This window comes from Schistocerca americana, chromosome 1, assembly GCF_021461395.2.
Source record: "Schistocerca americana isolate TAMUIC-IGC-003095 chromosome 1, iqSchAmer2.1, whole genome shotgun sequence".
Classification (NCBI taxonomy): Eukaryota; Metazoa; Arthropoda; class Insecta; order Orthoptera; family Acrididae; genus Schistocerca; species Schistocerca americana.
Window position 1 is genome coordinate 367,585,043 of NC_060119.1, and position 25,535 is coordinate 367,610,577.

The 25,535-nt window shown below is 44.9% G+C and overlaps 1 protein-coding gene and 1 non-coding gene across 2 annotated transcripts in view; one reads left to right on the forward strand and one right to left on the reverse strand.

Annotated features, from left to right (window-relative positions):
- The first annotated feature begins 4,371 nt into the window (after positions 1–4,371).
- The window catches only part of LOC124600425, a 126,477-nt gene continuing 105,313 nt past the window's right edge, over positions 4,372–25,535 (forward strand). Inside the window, exon 1 of the mRNA XM_047136160.1 lies at positions 4,372–4,516. Coding sequence (XP_046992116.1) covers positions 4,463–4,516 — 54 coding nt within the window. The 5' untranslated portion in view covers positions 4,372–4,462. The remainder of the gene's footprint in view (positions 4,517–25,535) is intronic.
- Trnat-ugu lies at positions 12,376–12,449 on the reverse strand. Its single transcript has one exon. It is a non-coding gene; the product is annotated as a tRNA-Thr (tRNA).

A 25,535-nucleotide genomic window follows, 5' to 3' on the forward strand; every position in this document is an offset into this window, starting at 1 on the left:
TTATGCGAAGCGGGTAAATTATTAATGGAATGTTGCGTAACACACAGAGCTGTTTGTTGTGCTGACGACTGGATAGCACTCGCGGCTTTTTATTTCGAAGCAAAGAAGCAGATTGGTTTCACATCAAATCCATCTTCAGACTGAAGACCACATCAACAAAATCTGTAGTGCTGGAGAGCATCTTCCACGTTCCGATGAAATATTTTTCCTAGTATAAGAACGTGACTTCCAAGGAGGACCTTTACCAGTGCAACGAAGCTGTCGCAGAGCAAGGCGGTGGACTGGTGAGGTCGGCAGTGTGGGAACCAGCAGTTGACCCATTGCGGCTGCCCACGCCTTGTGTCTGAGGATGACTCACTTTCAAGAGGACCTCGCCCACACGCGAGCGAATTTTGGAAGAACACTGCGCCGTCGTGACAGTCTTCGTTATCACACCAGCCAGGAAGCCAACAGTTTTCCCACTGTCCTCTAATAGGACTATTCACTCTCGTGGCCAACGCGGGTGAGGTAGCCTCTTCGTCACCAATTACTGCCACAGTGTCCTGCGTGGTTCCTAAACTGGCTCTCAAGAGACAAAGAAAGAAAAAAGTTATCTCAAAGATTGAAAATGCTGCTGTATGACATTTTTTTAAAAAGAAAACTTATGTTTATGTGTAAACTGTAACAAGTTACACAATATAGCAGGAGTTGTGGAGGTGATTCACAGCAGACTTGCATCCAAGTGCAATATTCTACACTGGTCTCCAAAATTAAAGCAACAAAAGGAAATTTTGCAAGGTTGCGTGTATTTTGCCACAAAACAGTACAAACAAGTAATAGTAAAGTAGAAACACTGTAAAGAATACTGAACACAAACAGCTGCAACATACAGAATGAGATTTTTACTCTGCAGTGGAGTGTGCGCTGCTATGCAATTTCCTGGCAGATTAAAACTGTGTCCCGGACCGAGACTCGAACTCGGAACCTTTTGCAAGTTTTGCGATCCGAAGTTCGAGGCTCGGTCCGGCACGCAGTTTTAATCTGCCAGAAAGTTTCAATTGCAACATACATAGCGGTAGAAAAAAATGGTCGTTAATTTCAACTTAACGGATTTACACACACATTCTGACAACTGGTTAATGTGCTCAGTAGGGGGTGTGACCAACTCTGGCAGCAATACAGGTCTGACAACGACGGGGCACACTGTGAATGATGTCATCACTAACGCCCATTCTTGCTGCAGAGCTGCTCGCAGTCTTGGAGAGTGGTTGGTGGATGCTGACGTGATGCAAGCCGTCTCCCAGTGCATCCCAGATATGCTCTATAGGATTCAAATCGAGGTAGCGACCATGCCACGCCATGAGTCTAATATCTTCCGTTTACAAGGAAATATCAACCACTCTTCCTCTATGAGGTCGAGCATTATCGTCCAGCAATACATCTGGGCCCACAGCACCTCGCAACAACCGCACATGAGACCCCAAGACATCATCACGATACCTGTCAGCAGCTAAACCTTGCCGATTCATCTGTACTCTTTCATAAAGAGGTCTTCGAGTGATGTTCAAAATCCCTGCCGGCACCGATATGAATCCTCTTCGATATCAATCCCTTTACACCATGTTTGGTTCCCGAAATCGTGTTTCACGTTCCCTACGGATGCGAATCCATCAAGAATCACTGTCCAGTCCAAATCGGGACTCATCTGTGAAAAAAACATTGGCTCATTCTTCGAGCGTCCAGGTGGGATGTTGATGACTCCACTCTTAGATGTCCCATTCTGTGAAGACGCGTCAGAGGCACACATATAGCAAGTCTCCGACAATAAAGGCCACTCTGCCGAAGCCTTCTCTACACCGTTTGCCTCGATACAACACGTCCAGTGCATGCTGCGAGATCACATGCCAGTTGCCGTGCATTACTAAAGCGGTAGTGTCGTACCCTTACAGCCAAATAACGGTCCTTTCTTCTGAAGTAACGCGTGATCGGCCCTGCCCTGGTCTTCGGGATACAGTTTCGGTCTCTATAAACTGCCGCTACATCCGAGGAACAACAGAACGATTGACAGTAAGCCATCGGTCTAAATCAGTTTTCTACTGTCCTGTGTCCTTTCTTTCTAAGCCACTCCAACGCAGAGACCCCGGGTAGGTATCTTCTCTACCGTACTGCGCAGTCTGTGACTGTGTGCACAGCGATTGGCAATGTGGGGCTACCCGGCAAACATAGGCGCCCTGAAGTCATCGTTAGCATGGTTATCCGTTGATGGAATGCCATATTAGGTGCAGAACACGATCGCACGAATATCTGGTTGACAGTTAGTATGATTATATCGTGGATTACACACCGGACGGGGAAACAGCGGTTTGTTGTTTTAATGTTGGACACCAGTGTTCATCTGCATCTACATCTATACTCCACAAGCCACAAGAACTTAAGAATTGAAGACAATAACTTAAATAGCTTGTGTTCTTACACGTGTATGGATGTTTGTTAGTAGCGAACGTTGCCTAGGAGAAAGGTCGTTTTCAGGATATTAACTACCCCATCAAGGGAGGGCGAGTCAAATAACCAATAGGCAAACGATGCAAATATACATCAGATGATACCAACAAAATTATGAATGGTTCTTCAGGACAAGCATCGCGTGATGGGAAAAAATCAGAAATCAAAAATGACCAAATACACATGTTTTAAAATATTTCGTGTGTATTTATCATTATTTTCTGCCGGCCATTAACATTTGGAAGAGCGTGAAGGAAAGAAAATAAGCATATTTTGCTCACTGTGTGTATAAACAGCAATAGGCGGGGTACATTATCAAATTTTTGGATTACTTGGGGGTGTGCTCGGAGCGAAATTCAGAACACACAGCTGCTATTTCTCGTAGCAACAATGGCCCTAAACCGGCAACGGAGCGAGTAGAACTGATCGTGGATGATGTATGGTGCTACGTCATTCTATGCTGCTGAAACTCAGTGCCAGAGTTCATTAGCAGTAGTGGCCGGTGAGTGATTGTGTAGCAGTTCGTCAGCAACCGATGACCAGATGTTTTCAGTGGGTGACAGAGCTGGAGAACGTGCTGGCCAAGTCAACAGTCGAACACCTTCTGTGTCGAGGTCCAGTGACGGGCAAAAATATGAAACAGTGCGTGAAATGATGAATGTAATGTAGACGCTTTGTGCTGCATAGCTACCTAGGACGACACGACACTGCATTGAAATCGACAGTAGATGTATGAGATAGACATCAGAATAAAAGTAAAAAATGCAGCTGCAAGGAAACTTCCATTGGAATAAACAAATAACAGCTGATAGCCTTAAGAATTTTCAGTTCATAACTGACCACAAGAAACAAATGATTCAAATGGCTCTGAGCGCAATGGGACTTAACATCTGAGGTTATCGGTCCCCTAGAACTTACAACTACTTTAACCTAACTAACCTAAGGATATCACACACATCCATGCCGGAGACAAGATTCGAACCTGCGATCGTAGCAGTCGCGCGGTTCCGGACTAAAGCGCCTGGAACCGCTCGGCCACAGCGGCCGGCCACAAGAAACATCACAGTACTTTTACGTCTGTCAGAATGCCGTTGCTTTATTGTATATTTTGTGTTGTACGGTTTGGAGAAGGCATACTACAGGCTATTCACTGGCTTCACTGGAGTAACGAACGAAACAACTCGTAATAACAATATTGCTCTGTAATGAGTAACTGGAGAACATGGGTCCTTTATATTAAAATGCTTAGAAAATGTTTCTGAACAGCATCCGATACTTTGTCGGTGGAGTTCGCCTTCGCCCTGTAGAAACATTACAAAACTTCCTGTCTTTTCCTTATATTTATGCAAATATTATCCCACGGTACAGAAACAAAATAAAATGTGCGTAAATGTAAAAACAATAACAATAACAATGACATGGTGCCGAGTATACGGACGTGACGTTCCAAATACGCGTGTAGTTAGCAGCCGCGCCAGGTGCAGGCAACCTAGTGACATCGCGTGGCGGAAGACATGAATTACGAGCGACCGCGAGCCCCGAGATTGACCGAACCACCCTCCCCCCGCTCCCGCCACCCCGCCCCATTCACCACAGCTTCCGGCGTGGAAGGCGAGAACAATATTTCATCCCGCGCCTGCGGCGGCGTTCGCTAGCCTTACGGGCGGTCCCCTCTGTAAATGGGATTTAATGCTAAATGGCCGCCAATTGGACAATTGCGTTGACCTGGGCGTGCAGCAGCAGAACGGCTGAGGTCAGCGGATTGCACCCAGCCGTCCACCCTTCCCTTCCCTCCCTCCTTTCGTCCCCCCCCCCCAATGCCCCTCTCGGGGCACGCCCGCGCGCAACCTACACTCACCCCTACCTCCTCCCCGCTCCCACCGACCTACAGTCTAACGAGGCAAGCTTATATAGTGCGCGCGCAGCGAGACTGCCACCATTTGCGTTTGTTGTTCCTGGGCAGAAACACCGCGCCGCCATCATGTATCGTCTGCTCTCGTTCGCCGTGCTGCTCCTGGCTTTGCACTGTGCCCTGGTAAGCTTCCAGCTCCGCTCTCTTTATGCTATACTTTGAGCGCCAACAGTTTAATGTTGGCGTAACAGTGACTGCTTCTCATATCAGTTCGAACAGAGAATACGTGTGACCTGTCACTTCATTTGCGATTCCACGAAGCGTTTCGGAGTATGACGCTTCAGTCAGATTGATTCAGTTAAAATTAGAGTTGATTTTCTGTATGTAACTTTGTGAGTAAACTAAGAGATATGTCTACGCAGTCCACCTCTAGACTGTGCTGCAGGTTGCTCATAAACCTGCCTACATGAAATCAATATCTGTGATGCATTAACGTTCACGGACTCCACCTGCAGCTATCAGTATAATACCTCGAAACTCTTGGTGGAATCGCAAAGAAAGTGGATAAAGATATTCGCCTATTTTAATTGATCCCAAGTATAATATCATGTTTATTTTACCTGTTCAAAAAAAATAGTTCAAATGGCTCTGAGCACTATGGGACATAACTTCTGAGGTCATCAGTCCCCTAGAACTTAGAACTACTTAAACCTAACTAACCTAGGCAGGATTCGAACCTGTGACGTAGCGGACGCGCGGTTCCAGACTGTAGCGCCTAGAACCGCTCGGTCACTCCGGTCGGCTTTGTCTGTTGACTTTGTGCGGTTCTAGGCGCTTCAGTCTGGAACCGCGCGACTGCTGCGGTCGCAGGTCCGAATCCTGCCTCGGGCATGGATGTTTGTGGTGTCCTTAGATTAGTTAGGTTTAAATAGTTCTAAGTTGATGTTAAAATCTTCTGGGTTATTAGGCCGCGTCATGTTTCTTCTAAAATGTTCGACGTTTCGACCCCTCTGCTGGGATCTTCCTCAGGATCTTTTGGTGTCCTCTACTGTTAGAACACTGTTCTAGCAGTAGTGGACACCAAAAGATCCTGAGGAATGTCCCAGCAGAGGGGTCGAAACGTCGAACATTTTAGAAGAAACATGACGCGGCCTAATAACCCAGCCACGAAAGCCTGGAGACTTACATAGTTCTAAGCTCTATGGGACTGATGACCTCAGATGTTAAGTCCCATAGTGCTCAGAGCCATTTGAGCCATTTGAACCAAATGTTTCCGGTTGCCTGCGGAACCACGATTGTTCCCAGACGTGCACACCTACGTCCGAAGAAAATCCACGGTGACGAATGTCTTTCTTCAGAACTCCAAAAATATGGAAATCGCGTGGGAAGAGATCGGGACTTTGTGTAAGGGCTTCCCAGTGAAACATCTTCATCGTAGTGAAACAACCTGCCAAAAAAATGCTGTTCCACAGGTTGCCAAGGTTGATCAACTACGATGCAGATGTTTCGCTGAGAAGCCCTTACACATGCTCTATACAGAACTGGTCTCTCCCGATGTGTTCTCCATATTTTGAGAGCCCAGAAGAAAGACATTCGTGGCCGTCGATTTGCTTCGAACGAAGAAAAAGTCCATGCGTGGGTAAAAACATCGCTCCTTACGCTACTTCAAACATTTTTCCATAAGGGCATTTGACCGTCTTGTCTCACAATGGGATAAACGTGTTAACTGGTAAAAGTCGATTATTTTTGAAATAATAAACAGTTTACTTACTTTTCTTCCATCTCTCTCGTTTTCGTTTGACAGCCCCTTATATGAAACTGCTTCCTCTTAGAGATGCAACTCGCTGCGTTGAACATTCGAGGCTTGTTGAAACTGTGTGGGGGACGAAATTCGTACTTACATATGTATCTGTACTTCACGAGTCGTCATATGGCATGTGGTGGAGGATACTTTTGGTGCCATTACCTTTAACCCTCCCCCTTTTCCCTGGGAGGAAAACTCAAATCGGTACGAGCTCTGACTTCTCTTAGTTTCCGGCCGTGGTCAGTTTACATGTGTGGGATGAAGTAATATTAGTTTGCTGCATAAGTTCGTAGCGTTTTTGTTTTACATGTTGGTATTCCGGTTGCTATGGGTTTATTTATCAACTGTCTTTTTTTTGCGATTGCCGTCTTTCTCAGCTTATTCCACTGATGAATTCTTCTCGGGTTATCAGCCGAGTGGTGGCGTCGTCTTGTCGCAACCTTTCAATGGGTTTCGTACCCATCATATTCTGGCGAAGATGATGGGTACTTCGTCAGAAGATGATGGGTACGAAACTCATTGAAACTTTGCGACAAGACGACGCCACCACTCGGCTGATAACCCGAGAAGAATTCATCAGTATCGTTTTTTGTTTGCAGTTCAGCGCTGCTGTCTGCGCTTTCATATTGTAATTTTGACGTTTGGAGACAGTTAGTGGAGCTATTGACGCTACAAAATGGAGTTCCGAGTGGCGAAATCTGAACATTTCCGACATCGGTTTCTGTTTGAGGTTGATGGAGGGTGCAGCAGCGGAGGCGGCCGCAAATAATTGCGTCGTTTATGGGGATAATGCCATTGGACAGATCGCGGCAAGAAAATGGTTTTCTCGTGTAAAGGAGGATCGTTTTGGCATTAGTGACTCTCCATGTTCACAAAGACCTTCGGAGTTTCATGAAGATCATTTAAACACATTAATCTCCAACTATCCACATCAGAGTACTCGAGAACTGGCAAATATTATAGAATGTAATCATTCCATCATCGTGCCACATTTGTGTGCAATGAGTGCTCTAAGCCAAAATCACAAAAATCAGCAAGTGGCCATACGTGCATGTCTAGTTGGTTGTCATCAATTGGCTCGTGAACAACGAGCATTCCTATCCTGTACCGTCACTCGCGACGAGGAATTGTACCTTTATGGCAACATAACGAAAAGAAGGGAATGGTTGCGGTCAAACAAAGCAGCAACTCTATGTACAAAGAACTGCGCGCCTCCACGAAAGGTAATGTTATGCATCTGGTGGAGCAGCGACGGTGTGTTGTACTACGAACTGCTTCCCCGAGGTGTAACCATCACTGCTGCCATCTGTTGTCAACATCTGAAACGTCTCCAGGCGACGTCTTGCAGGTGCAATCCAAGAACAACGACGAGGAATATATAAATGACCTAGTAGGTAGTGTCGGAAGTTCCATGCGGCTTTTCGCGGATGATGCTGTAGTAAACTGAGAAGGTGCAGCATTAGGAAATTGCACCGAAATCTACATCTACATCCATACTCCGCAAGCCACCTGACGGTGTGTGGCGGAGGGTACCCTGAGTACCTCTATCGGTTCTCCCTTCTATTCCAGTCTGGTATTGTTCGTGGAAAGAAGGATTGTCGCTATGCTTCTGTGTGGGCTCTAATCTCTCTGATTTTATCCTCATGGTCTCTTCGCGAGATATACGTAGGAGGGAGCAATATACTGCTTGACTCCTCGGTGAAGGTATGTTGTCGAAACTTTAACAAAAGCCCGTACCGAGCTACTGAGCGTCTCTCCTGCAGAGTCTTCCACTGGAGTTTATCTATCATCTCCGTAACGCTTTCGCGATTATTAAATGATCCTGTAACGAAGCGCGCTGCTCTCCGTTGGATCTTCTCTATCTATCAACCCTATCTGGTACGGATCCCACACTGCTGAGCAGTATTGAAGCAGTGGGCGAACAAGCGTACTGTAACCTACTTCCTTTGTTTTCGGATTGCATTTCCTTAGGATTCTTCCAATGAATCTCGGTCTGGCATCTGCTTTACCAACGATCAACTTTGTATGATCATTCCATTTTAAATCACTCCTAATGCCTACTCCCAGATAATTTATGGAATTAACTGCTCCCAGTTGCTGACCTGCTATATTGTAGCTAAATGATAAAGGATCTTTCTTTCTATGTATTCGCAGCACATTACACTTTTCTACATTGAGATTGAATTGCCATTCCCTGCACCATGCGTCAATTCGCTGCAGATCCTCCTGCATTTCAGCACAATTTTCCATTGTTACAATCTCTCGATACACCACAGCATCATCTGCAAAAAGCCTCATTGAACTTCCGATGTCATCCACCAGGTCGTTTATGTATATTGTGAATAGCAACGCTCCTATGACACTCCCCTGCGGCACACCTGAAATCACTCTTACTTCGGAAGACTTCTCTCCATTGAGAATGACATGCTGCGTTCTGTTATCTAGGAACTCCTCAATCCAATCACACAATTGGTCTGATAGTCCATATGCTCTTACTTTGTTCATTAAATGACTGTGGGGAACTGTATCGAACGCCTTGCGGAAGTCAAGAAACACGGCATCTACCTGTGAACCCGTGTCTATGGCCCTCTGAGTCTCGTGGACGAATAGCGCGAGCTGGGTTTCACACGACCGTCTTTTTCGAAACCCATGCTGATTCCTACAGAGTAGATCTCTAGTCTCCAGAAAAGTCATTATACTCGAACATGATACGTGTTCCAAAATTCTACAACTGATCGACGTTAGAGATATAGGTCTATAGCTCTGCACATCTTTTCGACGTCCCCTTTTCCAATCTTTTGGAACGCTACGCTCTTTTCGAGACCTACGGTACACCGCTGCAAGAAGGTGCAAGTTCGTTCGCCTACTCTGTGTAAAATCGAACTGGTATCCCATCAGGTCCAGCGGCCTTTCCTGTTTTGAGCGATTTTAATTGTTTCTCTATCCCTCTGTCGTCTATTTCGATATCTACCATTTTGTCATCTGTGCGACAATCTAGAGAAGGAACTACAGTGCAGTCTTCCTCTGTGAAACAGCTTTGGAAAAAGACATTTAGTATTTCGGCCTTTAGTCTGTCATCCTCTGTTTCAGTACCATTTTGGTCACAGAGTGTCTGGATATTTTGTTTTGATCCACCTACCGCTTTGACATAAGGCCAAAATTTCTTAGGATTTTCCGCCAAGTCAGTACATAGAACTTTACTTTCGAATTCATTGAACGCCTCTCTCATAGCCCTCCTCACACTACATTTCGCTTCGCGTAATTTTTGTTTGTCTGCAAGGCTTTGGCTATGTTTATGTTTGCTGTGAAGTTCCCTTTGCTTCCGCAGCAGTTTTCTAACGCGGTTGTTGTACCACGGTGGCTCTTTTCCATCTCTTACGATCTTGCTTGGCACATACTCATCTAACGCATATTGTACGATGGTTTTGAACTTTGTCCACTGATCCTCAACACTATCTGTACTTGAGACAAAACTTTTGTGTTGAGCCGTCAGGTACTCTGTAATCTGCTTTTTGTCACTTTTGCTAAACAGAAAAATCTTTCTACCTTTTTTAATATTTCTATTTACGGCTGAAATCATCGATGCCGTAACCGCTTTATGATCGCTGATTCCCTGTTCTGCGTTAACTGTTTCAAATAGTTCGGGTCTGTTTGTCACCAGAAGGTCTAATATGTTATCGCCACGAGTCGGTTCTCTGTTTAACTGCTCAAAGTAGTTTTCAGATAAAGCACTTAAAAACATTTCACTGGATTCTTTGTCCCTGCCACCCGTTATGAACGTCTGAGTCTCCCAGTCTATATCCGGCAAATTAAAATCTCCACCCAGAACTATAACATGGTGGGGAAATCTACTCGAAATATTTTCCAAATTGTTGGAAGATCTGCAGCGGATAGGCACTTTGTGCAGGGAGTGGCAACTGACTCTTAACATAGACAAATGTAATGTATTGTGAATACATAGAAAGAAGGATCCGTTATTGTATGATTATATGATAGCGGAACAAACACTGGTAGCAGTTACTTCTGTAAAATATCTGGAAGTATGGGTACGGAACAATTTGTAGTGGAATGATCATATAAAATTAATTGTTGCTAAGGCGGGTGCCAGGTTGAGATTCATTGGGAGAGTCCTTAGAAAATGTAGTCCATCAACAAAGGAGGTGGCTTACAAAGCACTCTTTCGACCTATACTTGAGTATTGCTCATCAGTGTGGGATCCGTATCAGGTCGGGTTGACAGAGGAGATAGAGAAGATCCAAAGAAGAGCGGTGCGTTTCGTCACAGGGTTATTTCGTAAGCGTGATAGCGTTACGGAGATGTTTAGCAAACTCAAGTGGCAGACTCTGCAAGACAGGCGCTCTGCTTCGCGGAGTAGCTTGCTGTCCAGGTTTCGAGAGGGTGCGTTTCTGGACGAGGTATCGAATATATTGCTTCCCCCCGCTTGTACCTCCCGAGGAGATCATGAATGTAATATTAGAGAGATTCGAGCGCGCACGGAGGCTTTCCGGCAGTCGTTCTTCCCGCAGGTAATGACAGTGGCACGTAAAGTGCCCTCCGCCACTCACTGTTGGGTGGCTTGCGGAGTATAAATGTAGATGTAGATGTAGGAAGACTGCGTGAAGCGATGTTGTTCCATGATAACGTCCTCCCACATTCTGCTAGACTGACAAAAAAAAAAAAAAACCATGCAGGAGTTGGGTTGAGGAGTCATTCCGCACTCACCTTATTCACCTGATCTTGCGCCGTCAGATTTTCATCTTTCCCGCTCTCTATCGAACATCCTTCGAGGAACTTCTTCTGCGGATGAAAATGCCCTCCGAACATGGCTCTAAGAGTTCTTCACCCCACTTGATTTCTACAGTCGCGGAATCTAAAAGTTATCCCAGGGTTGGTATACCTTTGTAAATATATTATTGATGACTAAAGTCTCCGTCATATACATTTGTTGTGTTTATTAAACTTATGGAAAACGCTACGAACTTATGCACCAACGTACAATGTTGCCCGCCACTCCTAGCAACGTACGCTTTCGGAATTTGAACAGTAAATCTCTCAGTGGTAGACAATGCCTCTCTTGTAACGTCTGCCACTGCCGTTCGTTGAGCATCTGCGTAATGCTCTCGCGGTCACTAAACGATCTCGTCACGGTGGTGCCGTGGTGCTCTTCGTCGGATCTTCTCTCTCTCTCTCTCTCTCTGTCTCCCTCTTATGTTAAGGGACCAAGTCTGATGATCAAGAATCGTTCTAATGGATGCTTTACAAGCAATTTTTTTCGTGGATGAAACATATTTCGTTAACACTCTCACAATTTCTGACTGACATCTGGTTCCCCTACAGTTTGTTTCAGTTGAACGTTATACTCCAGGTCGTTTCGGACGGTTACTCCCAAGTACTTTACGGTTGTCGATTGATTTGATTAATGCAGGGAGACAAAAACAACACTGTCCTTAGCCCACTATAGCTCGCACCTAAACTAAGTTTATTGTGCGATTTCACCCCTTGTGACTCTAGTAAAGTCAACCGGTACCCTTGCCAAATAGTAGGAGGCCCTTTTCCCAGTTCCTTATTGGACACGATTTCTTCAGGCTCAACCGACTCGAATATTCTGTCTTTTGCTCTCCAGAACGTCTCATTTGAAGATTAGGTGTCGAAAATGGCTCTGAGCACTATGGGACTTAACATCTGAGGTCATCAGTCCCCTAAAACTTAGAACTACTTAAACCTAACTAACCTAAGAACACCACACACATCCATGCCCGAGGCAGGATTCGCACCTGCGACCGTAGCGGTCGCGCGGTTCCAGACTGAAGAGCCTAGAACCGCTCGGCCACACCGGCCGGCAGTTTAGGTGTCGTGCTGTTTCATCTACACTTAGGGGCTTCTTCCTCTGTGACCACAGTGTGTAAGTGTACTTTAATGTTCCCATGGACACTCATTTGTCCTTCCATGAGTTTAATCTGTTCCCTATTCAAGTTCAGGATTACAGAATTTGTCTGAATTATGATCATTGTTTTTAGAAAGTAGTCCAGTATTCTACATACTATCTCGTGATCCAGTTTCATAGTTTTGATTTTAACCATCACTTTAGTGTTGGTTAGCACGGGTTCAGATCCAATAAATGGAGTCGTCACGGCTGTCCTGACCAGTCTGCAGAACTACCAGTAATTACAATTATATATGAATACCTTTAGCTGCTGACGGGCGTTGGTATATATCAACGGGGACAGATGAAAATGTGTTCCCCGACCGGGACTCGAACCCGGGATCCCCTACTTACAAGACAGGCGCTCTATCCAGCTGAGCCAGCGAGGGCAGAGAGGGTAGTGCGACTGCAGGGACTATCTCACGAACGCCTCCCTGGAGTTCCACATTTTCACCTTATACGTCCACACACTACATCTGCAGTGTCCCTAACCAACACACTCATTACTCGTGGAAAACGTTCTTACCAAGTCCCGTAAGAGTTCGGGTAATATGTGTGCATCCGCACAGAAGAGGAAGGTCGTGGCCGGTATTGCCATAACTATATACTTATATGGATATGGTGTCTGTTCTTTCAGACATGTCCGAAAGAACAGACACCATTGATGACCTGCAGCCATCTAAAACGAAATCAAAATTATATATTAATACCTTAAGCTGCTGACGTGCGTTGATATATATCAACGGGGACAGGCGAAAAGGCGAGAATGTGGTTCTCGCGGGAGGCGTGCACGAGACTTTCCCTGCAGTCGCACTATCCTCTGTGCCCTCGGTGGCTCAGATGGATAGAGCGTGTGCCATGTAAGCAAGAGATCCCGGTTTCGAGTCCCGATCGGGGCAGACATTTCCACCTGTCTCTGTTGATATATATCAACGCCCGTCAGCAGCTGAAGGTATTAATATATAATTCTAATTTCGTTCTAGATGGCTGCAGGTCATCAATGGTGTCTGTTCTTTCGGACACGTCCGAAAGAACAGACACCGTATCCATATAACTACCTGTACAGTCTGACCCCAGCGCCTTCATCTGTTTTCGACCTGTCAGTAAACCAGACTGTGTCTCCTGAACGGTGTCGTGGTTCGTTCTTCTACTTCTCCCCTCTCCCAATCGTTACATTGAGGATTGCTGAAGCAGCTAGAAGTTATTTTATGGTCGGCCGGCATTTCCCCGACCATTCCTATAATTATCATACTCACAATATTGGTCTGAGATTCTGGAGATGCTAAAGGAATCAATTTTTTCCAGTTTTTCACCTGTATGCCCCTAGCGCTGGCTCCATTGTACACTACTGGCCATTAAAATTGCTACACCAAGAAGAAATGCAGATGATAAATGGCTATTCATTGAACAAATATATTATACTAGAACTGACATGTGATTACATTTTCACGCAGTTTTGGTGCATAGATCCTGAGAAATCAGTACCCAGAACAACCACCTCTAGCCGTAATAACGGCATTGATACGCCTGGGCATTGAGTCAAACAGAACTTGGATAGCGTGTGCAGGTACAGCTGCCCATGCAGCTTCAACACGATACCACAGTTCATCAAGAGTAGTGACTGGCGTATTGTGACGAGCCAGTTGCTCGGCCACCATTGACCAGACGTTTTCAGTTGGTGAGAGATCTGGAGAATGTGCTGGCCAGGGCAGTAGTCGAACATTTTCTGTATCCAGAAAGGCCCGTACAGGACCTGCAACATGCGGTCGTGCATTATCCTGCTGAAATGTAGGGTTTCGCAGGGATCGAATGAAGGGTAGAGCCACGGGTTGTAACACATCTGAAATGTAACGTCCACTGTTCAAAGTGCTGTCAATGCGAACAAGAGGTGACCGAGACGTGTAAGCAATGCCACCCCATACCATCACGCCGGGTGGTACGCCAGTATGCCGATGACGAATACACGCTTCCAATGTGTGTTCACCGCGATGTCGCCAAACACGGATGCGACCACCATGATGCTGTAAACAGAACCTGGATTCATCCGAAAAAATGACGTTTTGCCATTCGTGCACCCAGGTTCGTCGTTGAGGACACCATCGCAAGCGCTCCTGTCTGTGATGCAGCGTCAAGGGTAACCGCAGCCACGGTCTCCGAGCTGATAGTCCATGCTGCTGCAAACGTCGCCAAACTGTTCGTGCAGATGGTTGTTGTCTTGCAAACGTCCCCATTCGTTGACTCAGGGATCGAGACGTGGCTGCACGATACGTTACAGCCATGCGGAGAAGATACATGTCATCTCGATTGCTAGTGAAATGAAATGAAATGTCGTGTGGCTAGGGCCTCCCGTCGGGTAGACCGTTCGCCTGGTGCAGGTCTTTCGAGTTGACGCCACTTAGGCAGCCTGCGCGTCGATGTGGATGAAATGATGATGATTAGGACAACACAACATCCAGTCCCTGAGCGGAGAAAATCTCCGAACCAGCCGGTAATCGAACCCGGGACCTTAGGATTGACATTCCGTCACGCTGACCACTCAGCTACCGGGGCCGGACGACTGCAAGTGATACGAGGCCGTTGGGATCCAGCACGGCGTTCCGTATTACCCTCCTGAACCCACCGATTCTATATTCTCCTAAGAGTCATTGGATCTCGACCAACGCGAGCAGCAATGTCGCGATACGATAAACTGCAATCGGACAGGGTAAAATCCGGCCTTTATCAAAGTCGGAGACGTGATGGTACGCATTTCTCCTCCTTACACGAGGCATCACAACAACGTTTCACCAGGCAACGCCGGTCAACTGGTGTCTGTGTATGAGTCATCGGTTGCAAACTTTTCTCATGTCAGCACGTTGTAGGTGTCGCCACCGGCGCCAACCTTGTGTGAATGCTCTGAAAAGGTAATCATTTGCATATCACCTGTCGGTTAAATTTCGCGTCTGTAGCACGTCGTCTTCGTGGTGTAGCAATTTTAATGGGCAGTACAGTAATTAACATACGTAATGGGGGCATGTTCAGCACGGTCACCATCCCAGCAGTGGATGTGCTGCTAATTCCTCCTGTTCTGGCTGTTGTTGTTGTTGTTGTTGTGGTCTTCAGTCCTGAGACTGGCTTGATGCAGCTCTCCATGCTACTCTATCCTGTGCAAGCTTCTTCATCTCCCAGTAACTACTGCAACCTACATCCTTCTGAATCTGCTTAGTTTATTCATCTCTTGGTCTCCCTCTACGATTTTTACCCTCCACGCGGCCCTCCAGTACTAAATTGGTGATCCCTTGATGCCTCAGAACATGTCCTACCAACCGATCCCTTCTTCTAGTCAAGTTGTGCCACAAACTTCTTTTCACCCCAATCCTATTCAATACTTCATCATTAGTTATGTGATCTACCCATCTAATCTTGAGCATTCTTCTGTAGCACCAAATTTCGAAAGTTTCTATTCTCTTCTTGTCCAATCTATTTATCGTCCATGTTTCACTTCCATACATGGCTACACTCCATACAAATACATTCAGAAACGACTTCCTGACACTTAAATCTATACTCGAGGTTAACAAATCTCTCTTCTTCATAAACGCTTTCCTTGCCATTGCCAGTCTACATTTTATATCCTCTCTACTTCGACCATCATCAGTTATTTTGCTCCCCAAATAGCAGAACTCCTTTACTACTTTAAGTGTCTCATTTCCTAATCTAATTCCCTCAGCATCACCCGATTTAATTCGACTATATTCCATTATCCTCGGTTTGCTTTTGTTGATGTTCATCTTATATCCTCCTTTCAAGACACTATCCATTCCGTTCAACTGCTCTTCCAATTCCTTTGCTGTCTCTGACAGAATTACAATTTATTTCTTCTCCATGGATTTTAATACCTACTCCGAATTTTTCTTTTGTTTCCTTTACTGCTTGCTTAATATATAGATTAAATAACATCGGGGAGAGGCTACAACCCTGTCTCACTCCCTTCCCAACCACTGCTTCCCTTTCATGCCCCTCGACTCTTATAACTGCCACCTGGTTTCTGTACAAATTGTAAATAGCCTTTCGCTCCCTGTATTTTACCCCTGCCACCTTCAGAATTTGAAAGAGAGTATTCTAGTCAACATTGTCAATAGCTTTCTCTAAGTCTACAAATGCTAGAAACGTAGGTTTGCCTTTCCTTAATCTAGCTTCTAAGATAAGTCGTAGGGTCAGTATTGCCTCACGTGTTCCAATATTTCTACGGAATCCAAACTGATCTTCCCCGAGGTCGGCTTCTACCAGTTTTTCCATTCGTCTGTAAAGAATTCGCGCTGGTATTTTGCAGCCGTGACTTATTAAACTGATAGTTTGGTAATTTTCACATCTGTCAACCCCTGCTTTCTTTAGGGTTGTAATTATTATATTCTTTTTGAAGTCTGAGGGTATTTCGCCTATCTCATACATTTTGCTCACCAGATGGTAGAGTTTTGTCAGCACTGGCTCTGCCAAGGCTGTCAGTAGATCTAATGGAATGTTGTCTACTCCAAGGGCCTTGTTTCGACTCAGGTCTTTCAGTGCTCTGTCAAACTCTTCACGCAGTATCATATCTCCCATTTCATCTTCATCTACATCCTCTTCCATTTCTATAATATTGTCCTCAAGAACATCGCCCTTGTATAGAACCCCTGTATACTCCTTCCACCTTTCTGCTTTCCCTTCTTTGCTTAGAACTGGGTTTCCATCTGAGCTCTGGATATTCATACAAGTGGTTCTCTTTTCTCCAATGGTCTCTTTAATTTTCCTGTAGGCAGTATCTATCTTGCCACTAGTGAGATAAGCCTCTACATCTTTACATTTGTCCTCTAGCCATCCTTGCTTAGCCATTTTGCCCTTCCTGTTGATCTGATTTTTGAGACGTATGTGTTCTTTTTTGCCTAGTTCATTTACTGCACTTTTATATTTTCTCCTTTCATCAATTAAATTCAATATTTCTTCTGTTACCCAAGGATTTATACCAGCCCTCGTCTTCTTACCTACTTGATCCTCTGCTGCCTTCACCACTTCATCCCTCAAAGCTACCCATTCTTCTTCTACTGTATTTCTTTCCCCCATTCTTGTCAATTGTTCCCTTTATGCTCTCCCTGAAACTCTGTACAACCTCTGGTTCTTTCAGTTTATCCAGGTCCCATCTCCTTAAATTCGCACCTTTTTGCAGTTTCTTCAGTTTTAATCTACAGTTCTAGCTAAGCACGTCAATCTCCGCACCTCGCCGAGCTCCTTAGAAGTCACCTTGTGTTGTACTACATTCCACCATTCTGTAGTACCGTGCATTATCATAGGTCTCATCACAGTGATGTACATCCAGTACATGCTTCTGTGGTTTCGAACCCATGAACTGTCATAGGCCCTTCTAGTGCTCATAACAGTACTTTCTGCCTTGGAACATACACTGACAAAAAAATCGCAGCATTAAGAAGCAGTTGTATCACACAAAGGAAAGTTGGTAGGTGCGTTTCTACATCTGAAAGATGATGTCCATTCAAATTTCGCTCCAGCCGATGTTAGTAGCGCCTGTATGAGGATGCAAATTAGGTGTGCTTTAAATACACGCTGCAGCGGTCGTGACTATTAGCTATATTAGGAACTGGACATTGTGAGTCGATGTTAGTCAAGAATGCTTTTAAGGCCACAAAGACATTACCAACACTTGACTGAGTTTGAACGAGGTCGTGTAATAGGGCTATGAGAAGCCTAATGTTCCTTCTGCGATACTGCATAAAGACCTGACAGGAATGCCACTGTATATGACTGCTGGCAGCGGTTGTCACGAGAATGTACAGTCGCCAGAAAATGGCTCTGGTCGACCAGGTGGCGCTATTGAGATGGAAGACCATCGTGTTCGGTGTGTGGCTCTGGCGCAACGTATTACATCTGCAGCAGCAATTTGAGCAGCAGTTGGCACCACAGTGACAGAACGAACTGTTACAAATCGGTTACTTCAAGGACACCTCCGAGCCAGACGCCCTGTAGTGCACATTCCACTGATCCCAAACCACCGCCATTTGGGACTTCAGTGGTGTCAAGCGAGAGCTCACTGGAGTGCAGGTGGACGTCTGTTGTGTTTTCTGATGAAAGCTGATTCTACGTAGGTACAGTGGTGGCGGTGTTTTGGTAGAAGGAGGTTAGTTGAGGAACTGCAACCAACTTGGCTGCGTGTTGGACACACTGTACCTGCATCTGGATTTATCATCTGGATTGCGATTTCGTTTCACAGCATATAATCTTTTCTCAATACACTATCCCTTCCATTCAACTGCTGTTCAAAGTCCTCTGTCTATCTCTGACAGAATTACAGTGTCATCAGCTAACAATGAAGTTTTTATTTTTTTCTCTGAATTTCAACTCTCTTGCCAAATTTCTCCTCGGTTTCCTTTACAGTTTGCTCAATGTAGGCATTGCAAAACATCGAACATGAGCTGCAGCTCTCAAATTTCCTTCTCAACCACAGCTTCCCTTTCATATCCTTTGACTCTTTTAACTGTAGTCTGGTTTCCATACAAGTTGAAAATAGCCGTTTGTACCCTGTACTTTATGCCTCCTATCTTCAGAAATTCAAAGACTGTACTCCAGTTAACACTGCTGAAAAAATTCTCTAAATCTACAAATTCTATAAATGTAGGTTATCTTTTGCTTTTAACCTATCTTTTAAGTCAAGTCATAGTCAGTATTGCTTCACATGTTCCTACATTTCTCCGGATTTTCCTCTAGGTCGGCTGCTATCAGTTTTTTCCAGTATTCTGTGAATAATTTGTGTCAGTGCTGTGCAACCATGGCTTATTAAACTGAAAGTTCGGTAGTATTCACACTTGTCAGCAGAACTGGAATTATTACATTCTTCTTGAAGTTATCCCATGCACCCTGACTTCAAATTTGTTCGTTCATCTGGTGATTCGGCCTGTCCTCCAATGTCCTCCAAGCATTATGAATGATCCCTATTGCTAGGCTGACCCTACACAATTTACATGGGAAGCTAATTAAATCCTTTCCTGCTTGTTGCAGTAGAGTTGGAAAGATACCATCTGGGAATGGTGACTTAAATGATTGAAACGTTCCCATCGCCCTTCTTTTTTTATTTAAAAAAAATACATATTCTCTGGGAGATTCCCAGTTTTCCCTTCGGTTACTTGTAAACCAGTGCCTGTCATGGATTGACTCCAGGTCTGTGTTATCTGATAGAGTGCACTGGGGGAATGAGTCTTGCGAACACATCCAGTATCTCACTCGTTGTCTTTTTATACTCACCATCCTCCTTCCTTATAGTACCTCCTAGTTTAGTTGGTATTCTAGTGAGGATTTTAAAAAGAGTAGCGCAAGTAGCTGTACCTTCCACTTCCTCACAGAATACTTTCCAGCAAGACACCTTTGCTTGCTTGATCGCAAGATTGTGTTTGATTATGATTGTCACGATACACAGTATGTTACGTGTGTAAGTGAAGACATTTTTATTGTGGTACCTTAATATGCGCACGCATCAGCGTGTTGGATGTTTTCTCTCTGCGTTTAACAGTCTTCCTACAAACACTTTACAAACTTCATGATGTTATGTTTTCTGTTTGGTTTTAACTGCATCATTAAGTGGACTACACATGTCAGTATAGACTGACCATTTCGCATCCACGCGGCCACACTTCACTGCATGACCTCGCTTTCCAGTGGAAAATAGGCATTAATGGCTTGCTGTTACCACACATACTTGGAGGTATTAACCAACGCAGAAACATACTACTCTAACATTTATAATTATTAGTCTGCAAATGACGCCAATACTGATGTAATGTCGTTCAGTACACCGCCTTCGGTCACTAATAAAAATATCTGCACTTATGCCCTCCACACCCTATATAATGCTTTGACGCCAATAGTGTCATCCTGTGCCTCACGGCTTCATGCGGAAGGGCGTGGGATCAGCACTCGGCCTTCCAGACTTTGCAGACAGCGGAGCCGCTACTACTCGGTCTCGTAGCCCCTCAAATGGAGTCGCGAGGCTGAGTGCATCCCCTACCAGTCCTCCAAGGAAAAATCCTTGGTGGTACCATGAATTGAATCTGGGCCCTCCACATGGCAACTATCTGACCACTTAGCTGCGGAGGCGGATATATTAACGTAGAGCACGGAGAGAAACGTCTAACAAGGCGAGGCCACGACGTTTGGAACGCGGATTTACTGCAAACTTCGTACACTCGTAGTACTCCATTAGGACAACAAAATGTGTAAGCAGTAGCGCGTACTTCTCAAGCGTTACTGAGAAAATCGCAAGATAATTTCGGCCGTCATATATATATATATATGCGTGGCCATTTTTACCATGAAGCGGCTGCAACTGTGTGGTGCCGGCGCGGTAGCCCAACGTGTTCGGTCAGAACGTTAGCTACCCATTCTAATAAAAAAACTGAGCGAACGGGTCAACGAACAACCTGAACGCGTGTCGTCGGACGTCAGCCCTGAACAAATCCAACGAACAATGTGGAACAAAATGTTGAAAAAAAAAGTGGTTGGCGTTCAAGCCGTTGGATCGAGTTCCGTTCGTCAGTTTTTTTTGTTTTCAACACAGTCATTTTCTTTACTATTTATATTAGAATTGATAAAACGGGAAAATACGTGTAATCGGATGAACTTTTATTAAATTTACAATGTTATTTGGCAGCCTACTAATTTTTATTATCACAAATAATATAATATTCATAACTATCGACTAGTAAACGACCAAACGCATAAAGTGATACTGAAAATGTATGCTTGACCGTGTCTTCAAAACTGTTCGTATTTAATCGAAAGAGATCGAGAAATTGCGTCTCGGAAGATGCTATTAAAATACACTCGATACTGCATACGTGTAATCGGATGAGATTTTATTAAATTTACAATGTTATTTTGCAGTCTGCTAATTTTTATTATCACAAATAATACGACTAGTAAACGACCAAACGCATAAAGTGATACTGAAAATGTATGCTTGTCCGTGTCTTCAAAACTGTTCGTATTTAATCGAAAGAGAACGAGAAATTGCTTCTCGGAAGATGCTATTAAAATACTCTCGATAATGCATAACCAATTATCAGCGCCGATTTTTAAGGAAATACTGCGTTATGCACGGTTTGCTTCCAAATTATCATCTGAAAGAGAGGTTTTTGAAAATGTTAACGAGGTTTGTTATTCCACGGAAAACGTCAAAAAGACCTTGCGTATGCGGAAACATAGCATTTATTCAATGTAGCTGGTGCCGTTTAACTTTATGTTTTCCATGTTTTTACGAAAAATACCATCCTGCAACTTGTACTCGTAATGTCGAAAATTAATTGTACATCTTTCGAAAGCCGGCTGTGACGGTCAAAACTTGGAGGACCAAGTCCTTTAGGGCTCCTTCCAGGTATAAGGGATTTCTTAAATCACGGAGAAGCATACATTTTCGGTATCACTTTATGCGTTTGATTGTTTACTAGTCGATACTTATGAATATTACATTATTTGTGATAATAAAAATTTGTAAGACTGCCAAATAACATTGTAAATTCAATAAAATTTCATCCGAGTACACGTATTTTCCCCATTATATCAATTGTAATATAAGTAGTAAATAAAATGACTGTGTTGAAAATTAAAAAAAAAAAAACAGACGAACGGAACACGATCCAGTGATTACGGGGTTTGAACGCTAACCACTCGGCTGCCGCCGCTTCATGGTAAAAATGGCCACGCACAGTTATATTGCGATTTTCTCAATAACACTTGAGAAGTACGCGCTACTGCTTACACATTTTGTTGTCCTCAAGGAGTACTACGAGTGTACGAAGTTTGCAGTGAATCCGCGTTCCAAACGTCGTGGCCTCCCCTTCTAAGTGTCTTCAGATGCCTTTAGCCAGTAGTCTAACAAAATTGTTGAGCCTTTCGTGGCCTCTTGCTGACATCGTTGAATCATTAGCCCAAGTTTGTTTAATGATTTTCACGGTGTTTGACTAGTATGAGTGGCTGCTATCGTGAAGGATACACCGCCGATGGCCGCTGCCAGACTCGAGGCAGTCATCAATGGGGAGTGACTCTTTTGTAATAGCAGTCACTGGTGCTAGTCAAACGTCGTGAAAATCATACGTGAATGCAATAGCAAACGGATTGAAAATAACAGAACAAGGGAACATCCGCCGATAACTGCATAGTAGTCTCCGCAGCATATTGACATCTAAAACTGTTACGCATCTTGTTGATGAAACGCAGGAGGACTGCATTTCATCCTCGCATAGACGACGAGGTCATTAGAGCACAGGCTCATATAGATGTTTGGAACAAGCAGTGTTGTTTTCAAGGAATCTACTTGCATCTGCCTGAATCGATGTAGAAAGATTACAAAAACCGTGAATTTGGATGGCAGAATGTATTTATGAAGGCTCCTCCCAAATGCGAGCTCAGTACCTTAACCATAAGCATTGCACCATGTTGGTCAATTTCATGCTCACGAAAATATTTGATTACGTTCGTAAGCTAGATAACCGCAGTTCGGTTACGTGTCCTGCCAAACAAACAATCGGCAGGTTTTCACACCCTTGATCATTCCCGCTTTGTGGGCATTAGGTCGTGTTTCAGTGTCAAATGTTTCGTCTCCTAATTCTAGAGGCGTCCTAATGGGCTACAAATTTGATTTTCAGTTCAAAACATGTCTATTGCTCACGCAACAGAAATCACCTAGGATGTAAATAACGCCGCGAGAGCCTGCATTCTATGATCGGTCGTCAGATTGTTTCCATAACACTGTTTTGTCAAAGTTGATAAAGTCCTACCAACAGCTATAGCGGTACAGCGAGACACTTGTTAGTTTGAAAATTGCTTAACAGTCCAACGCGGCGATCGTATGATGTGACTAAGGGATTCTACAAAAACTCAAGATAATTGCAGTCGAACCGCGATTCAAATTTCCCCGTTATACAAAACAAATGACGTTCTTAATTTCTGCTCCGCCCGTCTCCAAATGCTGTCCTGCTCTTAGTGGTGTGTTTCTAAGCTGCTCCACTGGTCGACATGTCCTAAGCGAATCGTGTAGGGAGGGTAGAAAACATACTGTTGAACATTAAAATTGCAACATCAAGATAGATAGAAAATACTGTCGTTTTATTTATTGTGCGTATCCAGTATAGCTGAAAGAATACTTGAGTAAATTTATGGGTTAATTCAGGCTACACAGAGCGTGAAATTTAGTACAGACAGTTGCCACCTCGGGCGACAACAACTGCTCTTATCCGATTCGAACCGAGTTTGGACGATAGATACGGTACGTCATTTCATGCACAGTATCTCAGTGCTAGAGTCCATCTGTCGTAGTGGACGTTCCACGACCAGATGTTTTGAATGGGCCAGTGAGCTGGAAATCGTGTTGACCAGGACAACACTTGAATACCCACACATATCAGATTATAAAAGCACAGGCAACATGCGGTCTGCGTTATCCTGATGAAAGATTTCAACGAGACTCCGAACATGCGGCACAGTTACGGTGTCAACATGTCAGAAATTTAACGGCTGCTATTCAGATTACTGTCTCAGCTGGCTAGACGTAATAGTTTTGTGGCAACGCGTACCATCACGCCAAGTGCTAGGCCCTTAAGGAAATAACGAACACAGTCTGTTAACGTTCCTTCTACTCGAAGCTTCCACACACGGATGCGGCCATTGTGATTTATCCACTACTAGGTCCCGTTCGAAAGGCGGCGAGTCCTCTGTTCAGAGCTGTCCTCGGGCGCACCACTGTCGGCGCACCTCTGTTTCCGCATCAAGGGAGGCCGCAACATTGATCGCCCTGCTGTTAGTCGATGGTGACCCACGTGTCGTCGCTCTGTATGTGGGGATACCTGGCTTGCTGCAAACAAGGCCATTTCCTCACCGAAGGCATGTGACGCGCCGGTACGATCCCGCACCGACGAGAGAGCAGTATACTGTCCTCTCAGGCGCTAGTCGCGTGCGTCTTTTGAGATGCTGCATGGCGTTCAGTGTGGCCCCCTGAACACATCGATTCCATATTCACATCGCAGAAATGTCCACATGGCAGAAATGTCGTGGAACTGTAAATTGCAGTCTCTAGAGTCAATGTCCTTGCTGTTTTTGAATTCCGAAACGTACTGGCGGGCGTTTCTTCTTCTTGCACGAGGCACAGCACCATCTTCTCACAAAGAACCAACTTTCAGATACGATTTACGAATGAGAAACATACTATCTAATCTCTCCTTATGTACTTCACATATATGATATTACTACAGTACTGGCCATTAAATTGCTACACCACGAAGATGACATGCTACAGACGTGAAATTTAACCGGCAGGAAGAAGATGCTGTGATACGCACATGATTAGCTTTTCATAGCATTCACACAAGACTGGCGTCGGTGGCGACACCTACAACGTGCTGACATGAGGAAAGTTTTCCACCGATTTCTCATACACAAACAGCAGTTGACCGGCGTTGCCTGGTGAAACGTTGTTGTGATGCCTCTTGTAAGGAGGAGAAATGCGGACCATCACGTTTCCGACTTTGATAAAGGTCGTATTGTAGCCTATCGCGATTGCGGTTTATCGTATCGCGACATTGCTGCACGCGTTGGTCGAGATCGAATGACTGTTAGCAGAATATGGAATCGGTGGGTTCAGGAGGGTAATACGGAACGCCGTGCTGGATCCCAACGGCCTCGTATGGCTACCAGTCTAGATGACAGGCATCTTATCCGCATGGGTGTAACGGATCGTGCAGCCACGTCTCGATCCCTGAGTCAACAGATAGGGACGTTTGCAAGACAAAAACCATCTGCACGAACAGTTCGACGAAGTTTGCAGCAGCACGGACTATCAGCTCGGAGACCATGGCTGCGGTTACCCTTGACGCTGCATCACAGACAGGAGCGCCTGCCATGGTGTACTCAACGACGAACCTGGGTGCACGAATGGCAAAACGTCATTTTTTCGGATGAATCCAGGGTTCTGTTTACAGCAACATGATTGCCAAAAAAATGGTTCAAATGGCTCTGAGCACTATGGGACTTAACGTCTGAGGTCATCAGTCCCCTAGAACTTAGAACTACTTAAACCTAACTAACCTAAGGACACCACACACATCCATGCCCGAGGCAGGATTCGAACCTGCGACCGTAGCGGTAGCGCGGTTCCAGACTGTAGCGCCTAGAACCGCTCGGTCACCCCGGCCGGCAACAACATGATTGTCGCATCCTTGTTTGGCGACAGTGCGGTGAACGCACATTGGAAGCGTGTATTCGTCATCGACATACTGGCGTATCACCCAGCGTGATGGTATGGGGTGCCATTGTTCGCACGTTTCGGTCACCTCTTGTTCGCATTGACGGCTCTTTGAACAGTGGACGTTACATTTCAGATGTGTTACGACCCGTGGTTCTACCCTTCATTCGATCCCTGCGAAACCCTACATTTCAGCAGGATAATGCACGACCGCATGTTG